Source organism: Equus przewalskii, chromosome 17 (assembly GCF_037783145.1).
Source record: "Equus przewalskii isolate Varuska chromosome 17, EquPr2, whole genome shotgun sequence".
Lineage (NCBI taxonomy): Eukaryota > Metazoa > Chordata > Mammalia > Perissodactyla > Equidae > Equus > Equus przewalskii.
The window spans coordinates 225,749-247,156 of NC_091847.1; the positions used below are offsets into that span (position 1 = coordinate 225,749).

At 46.0% G+C, this 21,408-nt stretch overlaps 1 protein-coding gene across 5 annotated transcripts; it reads left to right on the plus strand.

The window, feature by feature from the left end:
• The first annotated feature begins 507 nt into the window (after positions 1–507).
• On the plus strand, positions 508–17,437 carry PTPN18 (protein tyrosine phosphatase non-receptor type 18). 5 transcript variants are annotated; one of them, XM_070580909.1, is made up of 16 exons: positions 1,023–1,215; positions 3,217–3,325; positions 3,590–3,666; positions 3,746–3,841; positions 3,955–3,993; positions 12,947–13,015; positions 13,413–13,451; positions 14,110–14,172; positions 14,388–14,530; positions 14,899–14,965; positions 15,043–15,120; positions 15,205–15,294; positions 15,578–15,666; positions 16,386–16,588; positions 16,955–17,029; positions 17,253–17,437. In XM_070580909.1, the coding sequence occupies exons 1-16, from the start codon at positions 1,123–1,125 to the stop codon at positions 17,318–17,320; spliced, it is 1,398 nt and encodes a 465-aa protein (XP_070437010.1). In that variant the 5' UTR covers positions 1,023–1,122; the 3' UTR covers positions 17,321–17,437. The 5 variants fall into 5 exon arrangements, 4 of the variants coding, with proteins under 4 accessions (XP_070437011.1, XP_070437010.1, XP_070437012.1 ...); XM_070580910.1 differs by lacking the exon at positions 13,413–13,451 and having other exon boundaries at positions 508–1,215; XR_011528612.1 differs by lacking the exon at positions 15,578–15,666 and having other exon boundaries at positions 1,013–1,215.
• The last annotated feature ends 3,971 nt before the right edge of the window (positions 17,438–21,408 follow it).

A 21,408-nucleotide genomic window follows, 5' to 3' on the forward strand; every position in this document is an offset into this window, starting at 1 on the left:
TGCCTCAACACTGATGACAGCCTAATGAATTCAGTCCACAACCTGAACCAATGACCTTGTTGACGCCTCACTGACCGAAAGTACACCTCATCCATTGGTCACACCTCAACGACCTCAAACTAGACTCCCCAGACGACACGCTATCCAAAGAGACCCCACCTCGAAATTCATTCCCTGACTCGGGTGAGTGGTGGGCTAGACCACCTCCCAGGCCGGTCCGCGGCCGGGCCTTTAGGTTCTCTCCTCTCTCCAGCCTTCGCTTGGTAACCCTGGAGCAGCAGTTGTCCTCCAGCCTTTTCCTGCACAGAAGAGAAGCTCTTTAAAAGGGTTGAGAACATCTTGTCTCCTGGAACCTTCTTGCGGGGGCTCAGTTTTCAGTTTCCCGGCAGGTTTCTGCGGGTTGAGACCCTCAAATTAGGACTGGATCTCGGCGACCCCACCTCCTCCCAGCCTGACCCGGAAAAAGAAGGAAGCTCAGGAAATACAGATACCTAGGCACCCGCTTCCACTCGGTCTTTCTCAAGGCACCGGTGCCCGAGCGTCATTTTTCCCGGCGGCTACCCGCCCTGACCTCCCTCCGACCCCGCACAGCGCGGGACCCCACCCACTCGGGGTCCCCGAGGCAGGAGTTGCAGCTCGATCTCGACGACCGTCTCCACTCCCAGCTGCCGCGCCAGCCCGGCTCGGACGCCGACCCAGCCTAGCTCCCAGGACACAGGCTGGGAGGCCAGGCGAGCGCGCGCGGCCGTCCACCCAGCGCCGGGCTCGGAGGGAGGCCGGCCCCTGGCGTGAATCCCGGGCCCAAGCGTGAGGAAGCGTCGTAGGGCTGTGCGGACTCAGCCCGCCGGCGCGGCGGCCACAAAAAGGGAAGCGCCCGCAGGGGACCTACTGGCCAGTTACAGCGGGAGAGGACCCAGGCTTCTGGCACCGCCAGGGTCCGGACGCCTGCGGGTGGGGCTGGGATGGGCTCTCAAATGTCATTGGCCGAGGGGCGCGCCGTGCCGGCCGCTGCACGCTTCCATTGGTTGGCGAGACAGGATGCGGTCCTCCTCCAGCACTGTCTACACTAGCTGAGAGCACCGAGCGCAGCTGCTGAACCTGACCTCGCTGGCCAGCGGCACCATGAGCCGAAGCTTGGATGCGGCGCGGAGCTTCGTGGAGCAGCTGGAGGCGCGGGGCCGACAGGAGGGGGCGATCCTTGCCGGCGAGTTCAGCGTGAGTGGGCGAGTGTAGACGGCGGCGCAGTGCGCTCTGGCTCCTCGCCCTGGCCTGTCCGGACGTCTGTCCTGTGCGCCCTGCTGCGCTTGCCTCTCTCTTGGAGTCTAGCGGCATCTCCTCGCCTCGAGGTCTATTTTTCTCTCCCCCGCACCTCTCTCTGTTGCGCTCTCTCCCTGTCTTCACTGTCTGCCCGCAGAGCCCCAGAGGGCGAAGTCCAGGGCCGGGCTGGGCGGGGCCGCACACACCCTCGGGTCCCCGTGCCCTCGTCGCGCTCAGGACAATCCCGCTGCTGGGCGCCGCGGGGGAGGGCGGACGCCGCAGGCGGGGGCGGGCGCGCCCCTGCGCTCCGGGCGACCCGGCGGTCACCGCTGAGGTCTTGGGGAGGAAGGGGCTGGGAGAAGAGGAACCAGCCGAGGGGTGTGGACACGGGCCTCTCGTCGGCTTTGTGGCTCGGAACAGATTACCCAGCCCCTCTGGCCTCGGTTTCTTTTTGAGTCTAAAGTGGCCTAAGGATTAAATAACTGAGGTGGGTAAAAAAGCGCTTAGCACATCTTGAGCGCTTACTTTGTAGGAGCCTTTGTCGTTAGTTATAAATATTGTAAACATTACAGTGAGGTTGTGTAAGCCATGTCTGAGGAATGATAATGCAGCGTCATAGGCACCACATACTGTGCCTGAGATGTTTTAAATATAGTAACTTTGTAACAAATATAGACATATACTATGCAAGTATGTAAATACAATATATGGTGACATCAAATTTAGAAATATGTGACATAATAAATATATAAAAATAAATTTAATAAATATGATATAAATACTTTATATAATAAATGAGTTTATTTAATCACTAAGTACAATAAAAATAGATAACAGAACCAAACTTATTAAATAATTTTAAGTATAAAATATAGTGAATATGTGAAATTAATATGATTTTAAAGTACAACTTACACAATAAACATTTGACTTAATAAAACAATAAATAAACGTAAATACAGCATATAAAATTGTAGTTTATAAAATAAGGAGTTATTCAATAAGTTCCTGAGTAAATATAAAATGTGTAACGAATAGGTAAAAGTACTACAATATAAATCTAATTTACACAAATATAAAAATAGATCTTTTATGTAAGAAATGTATAATAAATGCAAAATATATCATTTATTCAATATGAAAATGTATATAATACCCAGGTGGTATATAATGTCATGCCCATCTGGGTCTTGTCCCGTCTGGGACAGTGAGCCATGCTGAGGACCCCTTATGCCGAAGACTGGGTGGTGAGCAGTGCCTGCACTCACAGGAGTCTAGGCCTCGCTAGGCCTTGTTTTCCTCATCTGTATAGCAGAAATATTAATAGTGGTCCCCACTACACTAGGGTGTCCAGGAGTTTTTAAATGACAGGATGGGCATAAGTAAAGCACTTAGAATGGTGACTCACACCCAGTGGTGGCTTGGTGTTACTTATTATCACCATGACTATGAATAACTGATGATGATGATAATATACTATTCACTAATTATAATAATCTAACAGTATAAAGTCCTTATAGTATCTTGTTACATAAGTAATGTTATACATTATAATTCATATACATTGTATATTGTCATATATATCTTACCATGTTTGTTATATTAAATACATAATACATTACAATTAGTCTTTACAATACAATGCAATACGGATTGAGTGTACAGAGAGCAGATGCTGAGAGGTCTGAGTGCTACCCTCACTGTGCCCCTTCTGCTTTGAGTGGGACTTTCTGCAAGTCGCTCAACCATGTGGTGCCCCAGCTTTCTCACCTGGCACAATGGGGACGGCAATGATTGAACCCACTTCAGAGGGACCTTGTGATGATTCAGTGCCCTTAACACAGAGCCTGCCACAGAGAAGGCGGTCTGAGGCGCTGTGATCGTTGTATCGTTGCAATTAGCCAGGATTCTCACTTGGCTCCTCTCTCCTCCCGGGTCGCTCACGGGGATTCCCACCAGGACATTCGGGCCCGCTCAGCCGCCTGGAAGACTGGCAGTGTGTGCTCCACCGAGGCTGGCAGTCGCCCCGAGAACGTGAGAAAGAACCGCTACAAGGATGTGCTGCCATGTAAGTCGGGGGGCTTCCGAGGGAGTCCGTGCGGCGCCGCACACGCCCACACCCGGTGGCTGTCCAGGGTGGCCATCCACTGCAGCGCTCTCCCTCCCAGACCTCTGCCGTGGCTGCCTTTCTCCCGAGCAGCCCCGGAGTGCAGGTCGGTGGCACCCCTGCGAGGTGTGCCACTCCCCTGCTGGCTTTCATTCAGGAGGCTGTCAGGGCCTTGATGTCCCTGTCATCCCCAAACTCCGTGTTTCTCACCTTGCGCACCGGCAGATGATCAGACAAGAGTGATCCTCTCTCTGCTTCAGGAGGAGGGACACGGCGACTACATCAATGGCAACTTCATCCGGGTCAGGCTGGGAGTCAGGAAAGGGGCGGCTGTGGTGGGGGCAACAGCGGGATCTCGGTAGTGAATTTAGCCTTTACCAGGGCACAGATGGAAGCCCGGCCTACATCGCCACGCAAGGACCCCTGCCTCACACCTTGCTAGACTTCTGGCGCATGGTCTGGGAGTTCGGAGTCAAGGTCAGCTTTCGGGGAGTGTGAGGTGGGGCCAGCCTTCTAAGTCCTTCCTTGGCCCCATTTCTCCCAAACCCAACCCCAAATCACCTCCCTCTCCCCGGACCCCTCTTGTCTAGGTGATCCTGATGGCATGTCGAGAGACGGAAAATGGGCGGGTAGGTGTCCTCAGCCCCCTAGAATGCCTTTCTTTGTGCAGGGAAGAGGCAGAGGAATCTTGGTAGCTCCTCCCTGAGGCCGGGACTCAAGGGCCGGGTTCTTGGAGCCCCCGCACTGTAGCTTTATTGAAAGCCCACTATTGCTCTCTTTAATTTGCTGTGGATCTTTTTCCTTTTATCCATGCAGGGCCTCCCTCCAGTGCTGGCAACCTCTGCTGCCTGTCTTCGCACCCCATACCACACCACAGGCATAAGGCCCTATGCTGTGGCTTCCCTGGGTCAGCTCTGATCTGTCTCTCCGCCTGTTCCCCTTTATTCTCTCCACTCTAACTACTCTGGCTTTGCTGTTCCTCAGATGCCAGGGATCACTCTGCCCACCTCAGCTGTTCCCTCTGCCTGGGACCTTTTTCTCTTGGCTTGCTCCATCTCTGCCTTCAGGTCTGCTCAAATGCTACTTCCTCAGTGAGACCTTCCTGGATCTCACACCATTTAATACTCCCAGCACTCCTACGCTCCTTCCCTTCTCCTGCTTTGCTTTTTTCTTCACAGTTCTTACCAACTTCTAACATAATCTGCTAATGTATTGTGTACGTTGTTTATTCTGTCTCCCTGACGAAAAGATAAGCTCAATGAGGGCAGGGATCTTTGTTTTTCCTGTTAGCGTTAATTAGTTACTAAATGGATGTCAACACTGAAGGCACAGGGTTTCTGCATCCTGGACTGCCCCACAGACGGAGTTAGGAGTGGGCGAAGTATCGTCCTGGGGGGACTGGCTGATCGTGGAGTCTGCACAGTCTGTACGGATGCCTATTTTTCATTCCAGATTTTGGTAATTTGTGGTCTGTCTGTCCCTCTCTTTCCCACATCAGTCTGGCTAGAGTAAAGATGGGCAAACTTTAGCTTTTATACTAAATCTGTCCTGCTGCCTGTTTTGGTAAATAAGCGTTTCGGAACACAGCCACACACATTTGTTTCCATATTGTCTACACCAGCTTTCAGGCAACCATGTCAGAGTTCAGTAGTTGTAAGTTAGGTAGATTGCATGGCTTGCAAAATCTAAAATATTTATTATCTGGCCCTTTATAGAAAATGTTAGCCAATCTCTGAGCTAGAGGTTTATCAATTTTATTATTTTTTCAAAGAACCAGCTTTGGGTTTTTTTCATTTTCTCCATTGTTTTTATTTATTTTCTATTTCATTAATTGCTTCTCTTATCTTTATCATTTCCTTCCTTGTAATGTTTTAGGTTTTACTTGCTCTTCTTTTTCTAGTTTCTTAAACGTAAATAATTGATTTGAGGTTTTTCTTTTTTCAGATATAAGCACTTAATGTTATTCATTTTTCTCTAAGCCTTGCTTTAGCTGCAACTGACAAACTTGATTTTCAATTAGTTGAAAATATGTTCTAATTTCCCTTGTGATTTCTTCTTTGACCCATGGTATTTTAAAACTCTACAATTAGTGTGTATACAGTTAGGGTTATGTTTCCCCCATGAATCAGTCCCTTTTCCAACATGTAGTGTCCCTCTTTATCTCTCATAATGTTCCTTTTTCTGAAGTGACTTTGATATTAATAGAGCCATTTAAATTTCTCTAGCTTAGAGTGTGCATGATATATCTTTTTCCATTCTTTTGCTATCTGTCTATATTTATCTTTATTTTTAAAGTGTGTTTCTTGTAGGTGGCATATTGTAGGGACCTACTTTTGTATCGAGTCTGACAATCTCTGCCTTTAATTGTAGTATTTAGTCTTTAATGTAATGATCAATAATGATCTAAATCTACTATCTTGCTATTTGTTTTCTTTCTTTCTTTCTCTTTTGGGGAAAGGGTCTTTTTTTTAATTGAAGTACAGTATTATATTAGTTTCAGATGTACAACATAGTGATGCAATATTTTTATACATTATAAATGATGACCACAATATGTTTAGTTACCATGTGACATCATACAAACTTATGACAATATTATTGACTATATTTTCTATGCTGTATATTATATCCTCATGGCTTATTTATTTTATAACTGGAGGTTTGTACCTCTTAATCCTTTTCCCCTATTTTGTCCAACCGCCCAACCCTTTCCTTCTGGCAACCACTAGTTTTTTCTCTGTATGTATGAGTCTATTTCTGTTTTGTTTTGTTATTTTGTTTTGTTTTTTTAGATTCCATATATAAGTGAGATCATATAGTATTTGTCTTTATCTGACTTATTTTGCTTAACATAATGCCCTAAAGAGACATCCATGTTATCATAAATAGCAAGATTTCATTCTTTTTCATGGCTGAGTAGTATTCCGTGTGTGTGTGTGTGTGTGTGTGTGTGTGTGTGTGTGTGTGTGTGTGTGTATGTGCGCATGCGCGCCACATCTTTATCCATTCATCCATTGATGGGCACTCAGGTTGTTTCCATGTCTTGGCTGTTGTAAATAATGCTGCAATGAACATAGGGGTGCATGGATCTTTTCAAATTAGTGTTTTTGTTTTCTTTGGATAAATACCTAGAAGTAGAATTGCTGGATCATATGGTAGTGCTGTTTCTTTTCTATTTGTTCCATCTGTTCTTTGTTCCTTTCTTCTTCTTTTCTATCTTCTTTCAGATTGAAGATTTTCATGAGTCAGTTTCATAGTCATTATTCACTTATTAGTTAAATAAAATGTGGTAGATCCATTCAATGGAATATGATTCCATTGAATAATAATACCTCTTGGTATTCTATGCTTAGTGGTGGGTTTAGGGTTTATAATACATACCTTTAAGTTATCACAGTCTACGTTCAAATAATATTATCCCATTTCATGTACAATATGAGAACTTTACAATAGTCTACTTCAGTTTTCCCTTTCCATGCTTTATGCTATTGTCATACGTTTTAATTCCAAATATAAAATATACTCCACAATACACTGCTATTATTTTTGCTTTAGATTATCTGTTTTTTAAAAACAGCTTTATTGAGTTGCAATTCACCCATTTAAAGTGTGCAATTCAACTGTTTTTGGTATATTCCTGAGTTATGCAACTATCACCGCAATAAATTTTAGACTATTTTTATCATTCCATAAAGAAACGCTGTATCCATTAGCAGTCACTCCCCATTTCCCACCAGTCTCCACCCTAACCCTAATCTATTTTTGGTCTCTATGGCTTTGCCTACCCTGGACTTTTCATATAACACAATCATATAGTATGTTGTCTTTTGTGACTGACTTCTTTCACTTAGCATAATGTTTTTAAAGTCCATGTATGTTATAGCATACATCAGTACTTCACTTCCTTTTATTGCTGAATAATATTCTGTTGAATGGCTCTACTACATTTTATTCATTCATTAATCAGTTTCTAGAATTTGAGCTGTTTCCACTTTGGAGCTATCGTGAATAATGCTGCTATGAACCTTCGCATGCAAGTGTTTATGTAGATGTATGTTTTCATTTCTCTTGGGTATACACCTAGAGGTGAAATGGCTGCGTCATATGGTAACTCTATTTTTAACATTTTTGAGGAACTGCCAGACTGTCTTCTGCAGTGACGACATCGTTTTTCATTCCAGCCAGCAATGTATGAGGGTTCCAATTTCTTCACATCCTTATTAACAGTTGTTATTGTCTGGTTTTTTATTACAGCCATCATACTAGGTGTAAAGTGGTATTTCATTATGTCTTTTTTTTTCCAATTGTGGTAAAATATACATAACATAAAATTTGCCATTTTAACTATTTCAAATGCATACCTCAGAAGCATTAAGTACATTCACAATGTTGTACAACCATCACCACTGTTTCCAGAACTTGTTCATCATCCCAAAAAGAAACTCTCTACCCACTTAACAATTACTCCGTATTCCCCCTTTCCCTGCTCCTGGTAGCCTTTATTGTACTTTCTGTCTCTGTTAATTTGCCTATTCTAGGTACCTAGAATCATAAAATACTTGCCCTTTTGTGTCTAGCTTATTTCACTTACAATGTTTTCATGGTTCATCCATGTTGTAGCATGTATCAGAATGTCATTCTTTTTAAGGCTGAATAATATTCCATTGTATGTACACACCACATTTTGTGTATCCATTCATCTGTTAATGGATATTTGGGTTGTTTCTACCTTTTGGCTATTGCGAGTAATGCTGCAATGAGCATTGGTATATGTATCTGTTTTGAGTCCCTGTTTTCAATTCTTGGGAGTATATAGCTAGAAGGAGAATTGCTGAATCATATGGAAATTCTCTGTTTAATTTTTTGTTGTTTTCCACAGTGGCTGCACCATTTTACAGTCTCATCAGCAATGCACAAGGGTTCCACTTTCTCCATACACTCACCAACACTTGTTATTTTCTGTTTTTGTTTTTATTTTTATTTTTATTAGCCATCCTAATGGGTGGGAAGGGGTATCTCATTGTGGTTTTAGTTTGTATTTACCTAATGATGTGAACATCTTTTCATGTGCTTATTTTTCCATTTGTATATCTTCTTTGGACAAATATCTGTTCAGATCCTTTGCCCATTTTTTAATTAGGTTGTCTTTTTATTACTGAGTTGTAAGAATTCTTCTGGATACAAGTCCCTTATCAGTGTATGATTTACAAATATTGTTCCCATTCTGTGGGTCATTTTCTTTTTTAATAATTTTTCTTTTTAAAGATTGGCCCTGAGTTAGCATCTGTTGCCAATCTTCCTCTTTTCTTTTTTTTCCTTCTCCCCAAAGCCCCCCAGTACATAGTTGTATATTCTAGTTGTAGGTCCTTCTCGTTCTACTATGTGGGGGACACCACCTCACCTCAGCACGGCTTGATGAGCAGTGCTATGTCTGTACCCAGGATCTGAACCAGTGAAACCCTGGGCTGCTGAAGCGGAATGCACAAACTTAGCCACTTGGGCATGGGGCCGGCCCCACTCTTTTCGTTTTTTTGATAGTGTCCTTTGAAGCCCACTTAGTAATTCTGAGGAATTCCAGTCTATAATTGTTTGGCTTGTACTTTTGGCATTGTATCTAAGAAGTCATTGTCTAACCAAAGGTCATAAAGATTTACTCAATGTTTTCCTCTAAGTTTTTCAAAGTTTTATTTCTTACACTTAGGTCTCTGATTCATTTTAGGTTAATTTTTGTGTATGATGTGAGGTAGGGGTCCAAATTCATTCTTTTGTATGTAGCTATTCAGTTGTCCCAGCACCATTTGTTGAAAAGACTGTGCTTTCCCCATTAATAGTCTTGGTATCCTTATTGAAAATCAATTGACCATAAATGTAAAGGTTTACTTCTGGATTCTCAATTCTATTCCATTGATTGATATATCTATATTTGTGCCAGTACTACAGGGTTTTGTTTATTATTGTAGCTTTGTAGTTAGTTTTGAAAACAAGAAGTGTGAGTTCTCCAAATTTGTTCTTTTTCAAGATTGTTTTGGCTATTCTGAGTCACTTGCTGTGCAGAAAAGAGTTAACGTAGCAGGCTCAACTGCTTATGCTTAAAAAGGCCTTCCTTCAAGGTTGGCTCTTGGCTGGAAATTGGATTTTTTTTTTTTTTTTTTGAGGAAGATTAGCCCTGAGCTAACATCTGCCGCCAATCCTCCTCTTTTTGCTGAGGAAGACTGGCCCTGAGCTCACATCCGTGCCCATCTTCCTCTACTTTATATGTGGGATGCCTGCCACAGCATGGCTTACCAAGCGGTGCCATGTCCACACCCAGGATCCGAACCGGCAAACCACCGGGCTGCCGAGAATTGGAACGTGTGCACTTAACCGCTGCGCCGCCCAGCCGGCCCCTGGAAACTGAATTTCTTATAAGAGTGGCTCACTATGCCTAAACTGTTTATACAAACAATATGGTTTAGGTGAACACCTGCTTTCCTTCTGGGAGTCTGAAGTTTGGGTACATACTAATCAGAGGCTGCCTACATATTGCATAGAGTGCCCCAATAAAAACCCTGGGCACTGAGTCCCTAATGAGCCTCCCTGTGGACTTTTCACACATGTTATCACAACTCATTGCTGGGGGAATTAAGCACATCCTGTGCAGCTCCACTGGGAGAAGATCCTTGGAAACTGGAGCCTTATTTCCTGTAACTTCGCCCTATGCACCTTTTCCCTTTGCAGATTTTCTTTTGTATGCTGTCATTGTAATAAATCACAGCCATGAGTACAACTCTGTGAGTCCTGCTGGTGAATCATCAAAACTGAGGGTGCTCTTGGGTATCCGCGACACACTTATCAATGTTAGCGTATTAATGTTAAGATCAGCTTCCCAAAAAGCCTTCTGAGATTTTTATAAGGATTGTAGTGAATTTATCTATTTGGGGGCTACTGCCATCCTAACAACATTGCCTTCCAATCCATGAACATGGATGTCTTTTCATTTATCTAGGTCCTCTTTAATTTCTTTCAGCAATGTTTTATAGTGTTTAGGTTAGAAGTCTTGTACTTTGTTAAATTTATTCCTAAGTAGTTTGTACTTTTTGATGCTACTGTAAACGGAGTGGTTTTCTTAATTTCATTTTCAGTTTGCTTATTGCAAACCAAATAGTTTTCGCTATATAGAAATACAATTGATTTTTATGTATTCATCTTATATCTTGCAACCTTGCTGAACTTGTTTATTAGCTCTAATAGTGTGTGTATATTCTTCAGAGTTTTCTATATATAACATCATGTCATCCGCAAATTGAAACCTTTCCACTCTGAATACCCTTCCTCCTTCCCTCCCTCCCTATCTTCCATTCTCACTCTTCCCTTCTTCCTTCCTCCCTCCCTCCTTTCCTTCCTTTCTTTTTTCCTAATTGCACTGGCTAGAACTTCCAGTACAAAGCTGAACAGAAGTGGCAAGAGCAAACACCCTTGTCTTGTTCCTGATCTTAAGGGTAAAATATTCAGATATCCATCATTAGGTATGAGCTTAGCTATGGAGGTTTTTTGTAGATGTGGGTGTTTTTTAATCATGCTGAGAAATTTCCTTTCTAATTCTAGCTTCTTTTGTGTTTTCATCATGAAAAGGTGTTGGATTTTGTTCAAAAATTTTTTCGGTATCTATTCAGATGATTGTGTGTTTTGGCTTTATTTTCTATTAATATGACTTATCACATTGATTTTCATATATTGAACCAATTTTGCATTCCTGGGATTAATTCCTGTTGGTCATGGTATATAATCCTTTGCTACTATTTTGTTGAGAATTTTTGTGTTTATATTCTTGAAACATTGGTTAGTAGTTTTCTTTCCTTTGATGTCCATGTCTGGTTTTGGTATCAGAGTAATAGTGGCCTCATAAAATATGTTGGGAAATGTTCCTTCTTTGATTTTTTTTGAAAAGTTTATGAAGAATTGCTATTCTTCCTTGCTTGGTAAAATTCATTAGATTATTTTTTAAAGATGTTAAAAATGAGAAATACCTTTTATATTTAGCCACATATTTACTTTTTCTCTACTATTCATTCTTTTTGTGTGGACCCACATTCCATTTGGTATCATGTTCCTTTTATATGAAGAGCTTACTTTAATATTTCTCATAGTTCAGGATTGCTTGTGATAAATTCTCTCAGCTTTTGTTTGTCTAAAAGTTTTGTGTTTTTTAAAAAATTTCAGCCTTTTTAGGATACCACATCATTGACCAGTGGCTTGCAGAGTTTCTGACAAAATTCTTCATCATTCTTATCTTTGTACTTCAGTATGTAATGTGTCTTTTTTGTGTGATTCTTTAATATTTTCTCTTTATCATTCTTTTTCAGCAGTTTGATCATGATCCACGTTGGTGTGGCTTTATGTTTATTCTCCCTATGGTTCATTGACCTTCTTGGATGTGTGGGTTCATAGCTTCATCAAATTTGGATAATTTTCCAGCTGTTATTCAGATATAGTTTCTGTTCTTCCCTCTCTCTCCTCTTGCTCCAGACTCAAAGTGCATATATACTAGACTACTTGATATATTTTCACAGGTAACTGATTCTCCATTCATTTTTTCCCAGTCATTTTTCTCTCTTTTTCATTTTGAATAGTTTCTATTGCTGTGTCTTCGTGTTCACTTATATTTTCTTCTGGTATTAGACAGTGAATGTTTCATTTCATGTATTTTATTTTTCCTCTGTAGAAGTTCCCTTTAGGTCTTTTTTATATCTTTCATTTCACTTTTCACCAGGTTTATGATTCCTTTTCATCTTGGAATATACTTACAATATTTATAAAAGCTGTTTTCAGGTCTGCTTCTTTCCTTATCTCTATCAAGTATGTTTCTATTGACTGATTTTTCTCCTGGTTATGGGTCACGTTTTCTTGCTTCTTTTTATGTCCAGTAAATTTTTATTGGATGCTTATTCTTAATTTTACACAGGTTAAGTGTTCATCTTACAGGTCCCTAGTTATTACTCTTTCATGGAATGTTATTCTTGCCTGGCCTCATGGGCTTTCACGTTATATGTGTTCAGATTATCATTCAGCTAAAGCCTCAAGGGGACCTCCATGCAGACTTACGGAGCTTTTGCTTTTGTTTGCATAGCTCTGTTCTTTCAGGACTCTGCCTTTGAAATTCTGGCTGCCTTGGCCTCCCTGAGCCCTGATGTCTGGCTCCTCAGCTCAGTGGGATCATTGCACTCTCTGTGTCCTTCAGCCTCTAGGCAATAAGCTGGGTGCTCATAGGGTTTGACTCATGTGTTTCCCTCCATTCAGTGATCAGTCCTGCAATGCCTGTGCCAACATCTGAAAATGTGGCTCATATATTTTGCCCAGTTTTTTAAGTTGCTTACAGTAGGAGAATATCCTGGAGTGTCTCCCTCCTGCACAGTCAGAAGCTCAAAGTCTCCACTGAGTCTGTGTGTGTTTAAGCTCTGCCAGCTGGCCCCCTTTACAGCTGCAGCTGCCTGTGCTTCCACCAGCAGTACCTGGGGAGTCCTGTGGGAGTGTGGACATGCTGAGCTGAACTCTGGAGCAGATACCCCTCTTCAGTCCCTGCTCTTTCTCCTTTGCCTTCTGCAGAAAAAGTGTGAGCGCTACTGGGCCCAAGAACAGGAGCCATTGCAGATTGGGCTTTTTTGCATCACCCTGGTGAGCTGGGGCACGGATGGGAACAGAGTTCATGGAGTCTTGGATGTTGTGGAAGGTTTCACAGAAGATTCTCAGAGTGGAAAGTGTGGGGGATCAGAATTGGCCACCCCAAAATGTGTCTCTTTGCCTTACCTTGATTATTTTTAAGAAAAAAAGACTGAAAGAAACTTTGACTTCCTCCCCTAACTGCCTAAAGGAATTTAAGATAAAGCCTGGTGGCCAGGACAGGCCATCAACATAGATAACTCTGGGTTCCAGGGAGCCTGGGAGGATCCTTGCTAAGCCCACTCTTATCAAAGTTCTATTTACCACATTTGCTTTTCCATCTCCATGTGAATTGCTTTCCTCCCCTTTGAGTCCCAAACCACTACCCCCAACACTCTCCTTTTTTGTTTAGCTAAAGACGCTATTTAAGGTGACAACTTTGGCCATTTTGGTGAGTTACTCAGCTTTCCTGGGTTTCTGCCATGTATACATGTTATAAAGCTTTGATTTTCTCCTGTTATTCTGCCTCATGTCAGTTTAATTCGTGGGCCAGCCGGAAAGACCAGAGGGTAGAGGATTTGTCTTCCTCCCTTACAAAAGCTTTTGGTTCAGGCCTGAAAGGATCAAGCTTCCCACATCCCCTCACCCTGCAGGGAGCTCTCTGCTACTCACAGGCAGACAGTCAGAACTCAACATATGCACTGCTTTTGCATTTTAACTAAGATCATGGTTTTATCTCATATCAATGTGCCTGGTTAGGTTCTTAAAATCCTTATTTCCTTACCATTTTAAAAGAACTCAGAGAAAATCTCTCACCTGAAGTCAATACATATAGTTGTTACTTAATACATACAAGAAAACTTTTATTTTAGAACAAAAGAAATCTTTTTCACTATAAATGAGCTTGTCTGAGTTTTTAATCATAGTTCTCTTTCTCCCCTCTGAAATGTTTCATTCACAAAAACTGTGGGGAAGTTTGGGCTAAATGAATATTTAAAAATGTGTTGTTTGTATTTGACTTTTAATCAGAAATACTTGTTTTCTATAAATGTGTCTTTTGGCCCTGGTGATCTTGTTCTCCCCTCTTCCTACCTGCCCCACATCTTCAGACCAGGGAGACACGGCTGAATGCAGACACCATGCTCAGGACCCTCCAAGTCACTTTCCAGAAGGTACTGAAAGGGGAGGAGGAGGCTCACAGACTGGAGAGCTGTTTCCTGTCTGTGTTCTCATCTGTAAAATGGGCAGTAATAATAGTACCTATCTCCTCAGTTATCAGTTGGATTTAAATGGAAGATGTTTGGAACTGGGCCTGACATGTAGTAGGTGTTCAATAAATGCTTTTCTTTCTTTTTTGATTCTTTGCCCCTATTTTCCTGTGTTTCAGGAATCCCGTCCGGTGTACCAGCTGCAGTATATGTCCTGGCCAGACAAAGGGGTCCCTGGCAATCCTGACCATGTGCTCGCCATGGTGGAGGCAGCTCGTCGCCTCCAGGGCTCTGGTCTCAGCCCCCTCTGTGTCCACTGCAGGTGTAGGAGACGGGCTTTATGGGCATCTGGTGGGGACTGGGACAGAGAGGCAGGGAGGCCAGTGCAGGGCCTTGCAGTGACAGTGCCTTTTCCAGAAGCCCGAGGCCACACTTGCTCACGCGCCCTCGACTGACATTGTTAGCATGTGTTGAGTACAGACTGCCAGCTAGGGAGTAAGCACACAGTTGATGCTCAACAAATGTAAGCAATTAAAAAGTTTTTCCTTTCAATTATAATCTGGGGATTCTGATTATCAAAAGGTGATGCAAGGGATCCCCTAGTAGGGTCCTCATCCCCAATTCTAAATGCCCTGTTTAGAAGGGGTTGTGGGCAGACCCTGACCGAGCTTGCTGATTCTCCCTTTTCAGCGCGGGCTGTGGGCGAACAGGCGTCCTGTGCACAGTGGATTATGTGAGGCAGCTGCTCCTGACCCAGGTATGAAGAGGGCACGTGTGCAGTGTGGGTCCCATGCCCACGAGGTCCTGCTCATGTTCCCTGTCTTTCTGACCCAGATGATTCCACCTAACTTCAGCCTCTTCGACGTTGTTCTTGAGATGCGGAAGCAGCGGCCTGCGGCTGTACAGACAGAGGTGCGAGCCTCAGCCTCCTTATTGCAAGAACAAGTCCCTCCTCCTCTTGTCTGCCCTTCCTGACGACCCCTCTTCCCCCACCAGGAGCAGTACAAGTTCCTGTACCACACGGTGGCTCAGATGTTCTTCTCAGCACTGCGGAACTCTAGCCCCCATTACCAGAACCTAAAGGAGGTACCAAGGTCCCCTTCCTACTCTCTTCCTGTCCACCATCAACACCTTCAGAGACCAGGACCCAGAGCAGAAGTCTATGACCACCACTATCACAGTATCCAGCCCCTGGATTCCTTCTGGAAGCACGGACTGACTCACTCTGATATCTACCTTTGTCTTCCTCTTTGCTCCCTTATCAGACTGTCCCCACTGAGCTCACTTCACAGAGCCCATTGTGACCCCCATCATGGGCCTGGCCAGTTCCCCCCAAAACTCATGCCCTTCCCCTTCTGTCTTTCCCCAGAATCGTGCCCCACTCTTCGATGATGCCCTCTCCCTCCGGAGTTCCCAGACCCTTCCTGCCACACCCCGCCTACCTGGGGGGGTCCTCAGGTACCCAGCTCCCTCCTCTCATTCTTCCCTTTCCAATTGCTCATGCTCAGAAGCTAACCTTTTTCTCACCCTTGAAATACCAGCCCCTTCATTGCTGTTCAGTTCATCAAATATTCACTGGCCTTTTGTTTGAATTCAGCTCTGGGAACCTGCCCCAAGATGACTCTTTAACCCCAGACATCCCGCTGCCTCTGCCTCGAAGGCTAGTCCTACATTCCGATGTTAGCGCTTTCCTTGCCCCCCAGTCATAAATTCAGCAAATATTTCTTGATGCCGCGCACTTGTCAGGCCTCAGGTTGGGTGCTGCGGACACGGAACTGACTCTCCTTTGCGGCAGAGATTTCACCCCCTCATCCTTGAGACTAGCTCTCCATTTTGAGGCTATCCCTTCCTCCCCTTTCGATGCCACTTCCTCACTCACTTACTCAATAAACAATTACACAGAAATGACCACCCCTCAATACCAATGCTCTGCCCCGTTCACCTACCGAGCTGGCCTCTGACCTCTTTCATCTCCTTAACTTGCTGGGCGCTAAGGACAGAGAAACCAGATCCCCGAACCCAGAGACCCCTCCTCCTCTCTGAGAGCCGCCCGCCTCCTCCCTCCTTAACTGGGGAAGGAAGCCTGTGGTTTGCGCGCTGAGCACGCTGCCCACCCCCTGCCTCCCTCCCTCCCTCGGCGCCGCCGTTTCACTTCCTCCCCGCCCTCCCCACCGCAGGAGCATCTCGGTACCCGGGCCCCCGGCCCTCGCCATGGCCGACACGTACGCGGTGGTGCAGAAGCGCGGGGCGCTGGCGGGCCCCGGGCCGGGGTCGGGGGCGCGCGGCACGGAGGAGGCGCCGCTCTACAGCCAGGTGGCGCCGCGCGCCCGGCGGCCCCAGGCGCCCGCGGAGGACGCGCGGGGGGCGCCGCCGAGCCGCGGTGAGTTGAGGCCGGGTGGGGCGCGGGGCTGGGGGGTCCGGCGCCCACCTGCTCCCGCTGGGGTCGGGAAGGCCCTGGCGGCCACGAGGACCCCCGCCCACAGGTGTGGCTTGGTCATGCCCTGAGGCGGACGTCCGTGCGTCCCTAGCCACGCCTCTGGGACTGTCGCCCGCGGTGTGGTCACGCCCGGAAGTGTCACAGGCGGACTCGCGGGGCCGGGCCGGGTGGGCTTCGCTGTGGAGGTCTCGCTCTGTGCCCGCCACGCCCACCTCGGCGGGCTCCCGGAGGAGGCGTCTCCGCCCGGATCGGGGCCGGCGCTCGGCGGGGCGGCCTGAGCTGATTCGTGGGGTGGTTTCCTGCTCGCAGCTCCTGCTGACCGAAGCGCTGCTGCGCCTGGCGCCTACGAGGACGTGGCGGATGGAGCTCAGACCGGTGGGCTAGGTAAGTCCCCCAAAGGCTGGGTCGCTGGGACTCTGCAGCTTTGACTGAATCCCAGAGTTTGGGGTTTAGGCATGGCGGCATGGGACCCATGCCCTCAGAGTCCTGTGGGTGTGGCTGCAGTAAACCAGGAGGGTCTGGAGGCTTGAGGATGGCCTTCCACAGTTTGCCTACCTCTCCACGTCTCAGCTTCTCCGTAAGACCCATGGTTCCCCTCCTTTCTCAGGCTTCAACCTACGCATTGGAAGGCCTAAAGGACCCCGGGACCCCCCTGTGGAGTGGACCCGGGTGTGAGTGCTGCGCCCCCGCCTGCCTGTTGCTCCCCATGGGCACTTGGACAGCTGACGGCCATGCTCTGCTGCGTGGGAATGCTGGACCTGGATCAAAATAAAAGTTTCTCAGAGTGGGAAATGTGGGGGCTTTGTCCCGGTGATCATAGCGTTCAAGGTTTGGAGCGTGGGAGTAGTTGGGAAATAATGGCTGGTGAGATGGCATTGAGCAGATTCAAGAATAAACATCAGGAGTGGGACCAACCTTAAAGGGCTGGGCAGGACCCCCCAGTTGTGAAGGGGAGGATGGACAGGTGGGCTTCTGGAGACTTCGCGGTTCACCACATAATACAGTAGTTTATCTCAGTATCTGAGCCTCCCACACTCAGACGCTCAGACACAGAGAGATGGATGGTCCCTGAGAAAGAATGGTGGACCACCCCCCACCATTAAGACAGATCCAAGCCAGGCATAAAAACAGCCAACCAGACTGATTTCACAGATAGGTAGAAAGCTCACCAGATGGCCAGACAGACATATGGACCCCCAACCTGAGCAGGCAGCTAGCCATACCCCTAGACAGACCTTCAGAGGGACAGTCCACAGCTGGATGGATGGACCTCTAGCCATAGAGAAAGACCAACCAACAGCCTGACAGACCGCTTCCAGCAAGAGAGGCCACCAAAAAGACAGGGCCCCTCTCCCAGCTACATAACCAGACAGACACCAGCCAGATGGACGTCTACCTAGCTGGACAAACTCCCAAACAGATATAAACAGATCCCTAGCTAAACAGATACAGACATTCTCTCAGCTAGACAGACCCCTCAGTTACACAGACCCACCCCCAGGTGGGCAAACTGACAGACCTTCTTGTCAGACAGACTTCCAGCTAGCCAGGTGGACTCAGTCAGACAGATACCAGGCCACACAGACAGACCCTTAATTGCACAGACATCCTAACCTACCGGCCCAACTCCCAACCAGGCAGATAGGTAGACTTCCAGACAGGTGGACAGACCCCACCAACTACACAGAACCCACATTTTGGCAGACAAATTGATGCATCTCCTGCTGGGAAGGTAGCCAGGTGGGCCCCCACTATCCGGGACCATCTCCTAGCTGGGCATACACTGCATATCAGCAGATCCTTGAGATAGACAGACTCCCTGCTACCCAGATGGACCCCCAGCCCCTCAAATAGGTTGGACTCGTTGGATGGTTGAACCCCTAGTTGGACAGATGGACTCCCAGCCGGACAGTGAGACACTATTCTCAGCTGGAGAGATAGGTGGACCCCAAGCCAACTGGCTAGCTAGATCCCAAGCTGGACGGACAGATCCTAAACCAGATAAAGTAGTGGGCCCCCATCTGGACAGATGAATGAACCCCCAGCAAGACAGACCCCCAGCCAGAGAGACAGAAAGACCTTCAACCAGACTGACCCTTAGCTGTTCACATAGGCCCCTGGCCAGAGAGTCCCCCAACCTTGGAGCTGGACAGCAGATGCACACAGACTACCAGCTTGACAGACAAATCTGCAGCCAGTGAGACAGACCTCTAGCCTCACAGATTGTCTGACCAGACTGACAGACCAGCCCCTAGCCAGACAGACTGATGAACCTCCAAGTAGAGAGACTCAGCTGGAAAAAGGGACTCCAGACAGACTGACTCCCAGCTTGATAAGACCCTCAGACAAGCCCCTGGCTCGACAGACGTGCAGAGCCCCGGTCAAGAAAGACAACAGCCAGACAGATCCCCATCTAAACAGGTAGACACTCAGCCAGGAAAATCTCCAGCTGGACAGACAGACAGATGGACTACCCAGCCAGAAAACAGTCCCCCATCCAGACAGACCTTCAAACTGGCCAGAACTCCAGGGAGACAGAAAGACGAGTAAATTTGATGCTCCAAAACCCTGATCCTGCTCTGTGAGCTTCCCGCTCAGTGTGGTCTTCCTCACTATGTGACATTGTCAGGTTCATCGAGGCGGACTCCCAGCCATCCCTCCCCAAGACGGCACCCTCCCCAGGCTGCTGGAAAGCTGTTCTGTGTCTGTGATGAGCATGGACCACCAAGGCCTCTACCTGCCACCTGCCCAGCCAGGCCCACATCCCTTATACGCTTACTGTGGGGACCAGCGAAGGAGAGAATGTGAAGACTTAGTTCAGGAGTCTGCCTTGTGCCCAGTAAATGTTAGCCCATAATTAGCTCTGGGTCCCTGTGTTTAATATAGGTCCTGTCACAAGTCGTTTGCCCTTTGAATGTTGGTGAAAGGAGGATGAAACATGCCTTCCTTGACCACAACAGTGCTTGCTGGCAGTGCCTTAATTTGTCAAGTGCTGTAAGGTTTCTGCACACGAGGCAGCTCAACCAGCAGAAACCAGGAATTGAAGAGAAATGTAGGGATTCCCCAGCTGAACGGGGAACAGGAAGCTAGCAACACCTAGAGTCCAACCTTTCAGGTGAGAGTTGGAGCTGAACTTGATGGAAGGAGGCAGGAAGCAGGCCCCGGCTGCCGGTAGCAGAGGAGTGTCCGGGTGTCATTTAGACCATAAACCAATCTCAAAGCCAGAAGTATTAAGTTCATTTGGTTCCTGAGACTAGAAGGGGAAAAGCAGCAGTGTCTCAGAGGAAAAGGGGCCATGGCAGAAGGAAGAGGTGTGTCTCCTCCTGGGGGAAGGTAAACCACAGCCAGCTAGAACATGGGTCTCCTGGGGTCTGTGCTGAGGCTGGGGCCCACTCAGCTTAGTTTCCCGTCAGAAAACATGACTGGGGGGCTGCAGTAGGCAGACCCAGGTAAGATTCTTTAGTGATTAGATTTGAGGCCAAGCTATTTGCAGTTCTTAGCTGTGCATTCCAGTCAGAATGAAGAGAACAGCGCCCCTGTGACTAGCAGGAAGACGCCCAGCAGCACAGAGAAATCCACAGGCTTGCAAGAGCACGCAGGAGAGCACTGGGCCACGCTCTTACGTGTTTTATCTCGTTTAATTGGTAAAACAATATTTGTAAGTAGGTACTGACACTGCACCCATTTTACAGATGAAAAAGAGGCTCAGAGAAAACAGCTGTTAGTTTGAGATTCAAACCCAGAGCTAGGTCTCAGTGTTCAGTGGTACAGAATATATGGCTCTGAGCGAGAGGCCCTAAATCATTAAGTGATTACAAGCAGCTATCACTGACCAGGTGCTTGGTGCACACGTGGCCTGAGCCATCAGTCTTCAGAGCAACCCTGCGGTAGAGGTGACTTTGTTGTCCCCACTTTGCAGAGGCCAGTGATAACTGTAATGAGCGCAGCGTCATTTAGTGTTTCTTTGAACTAAGTTGGTCTGTATCGTGGTGGGTAACAGCTTGGACTCAGTCGCTTACTAGTTTTGTGATCTTGAGCAAGTTTCTTAATTTCCCTCTGGTTCAGATTCCTAGTCTGTCAAATGGGGACAGTAAAGTTGCCTTTATTATAGGATTGCCACGTATATGGTTATTCAGAGCAAGAGTGAATCTGGATTTTTACAATAGACATAGAAAGGAAGATTTCTCATTTTTTCAGGGATTATCTCCAGAATAACAGATGTCTATTGAGTTGGAATGATAACATCAAAAGCTCTGCCTAAAACATAAATAAATGAAAGTAAGTTTGATTGTCCATTCTGCTGCGTAAAGCCCAATGGCCCTAGTCTTTGATAACGGTTGCATTTTAAATCAATGGACAGAAAAATGATTTGTTCAATATAGGTTATTAGGATAATTAAGTAGTCATTTAGGAAAAAAGAAGTTTGAGCCATACATCAGAGCTTCCAGCAGGATGAATTCCAAATGCATCAAAGATTTAAGTGTAAAATAGTAAACCATAAAAGTATTAGAAGAAGTTATGGGAAAATTTCTTCATAATCTTGGACTACAGCAGTCCTTGCTAACTATGGAAAGACAAGTCGGAAACCCAAAGAAATACTGATTCATTTTAATGCATAAAAATATTTCAACCTCACAAAAATCACTGTAAGCATAGTCAGAAAATTAATGACAAACTTTAAAAAATTTACAACTGAGATCAAACAAAAGGCTAATTTTCTGAGATGTAAAAAGTTCCTTGGAATCAATAAGTAAAGGCCGAAA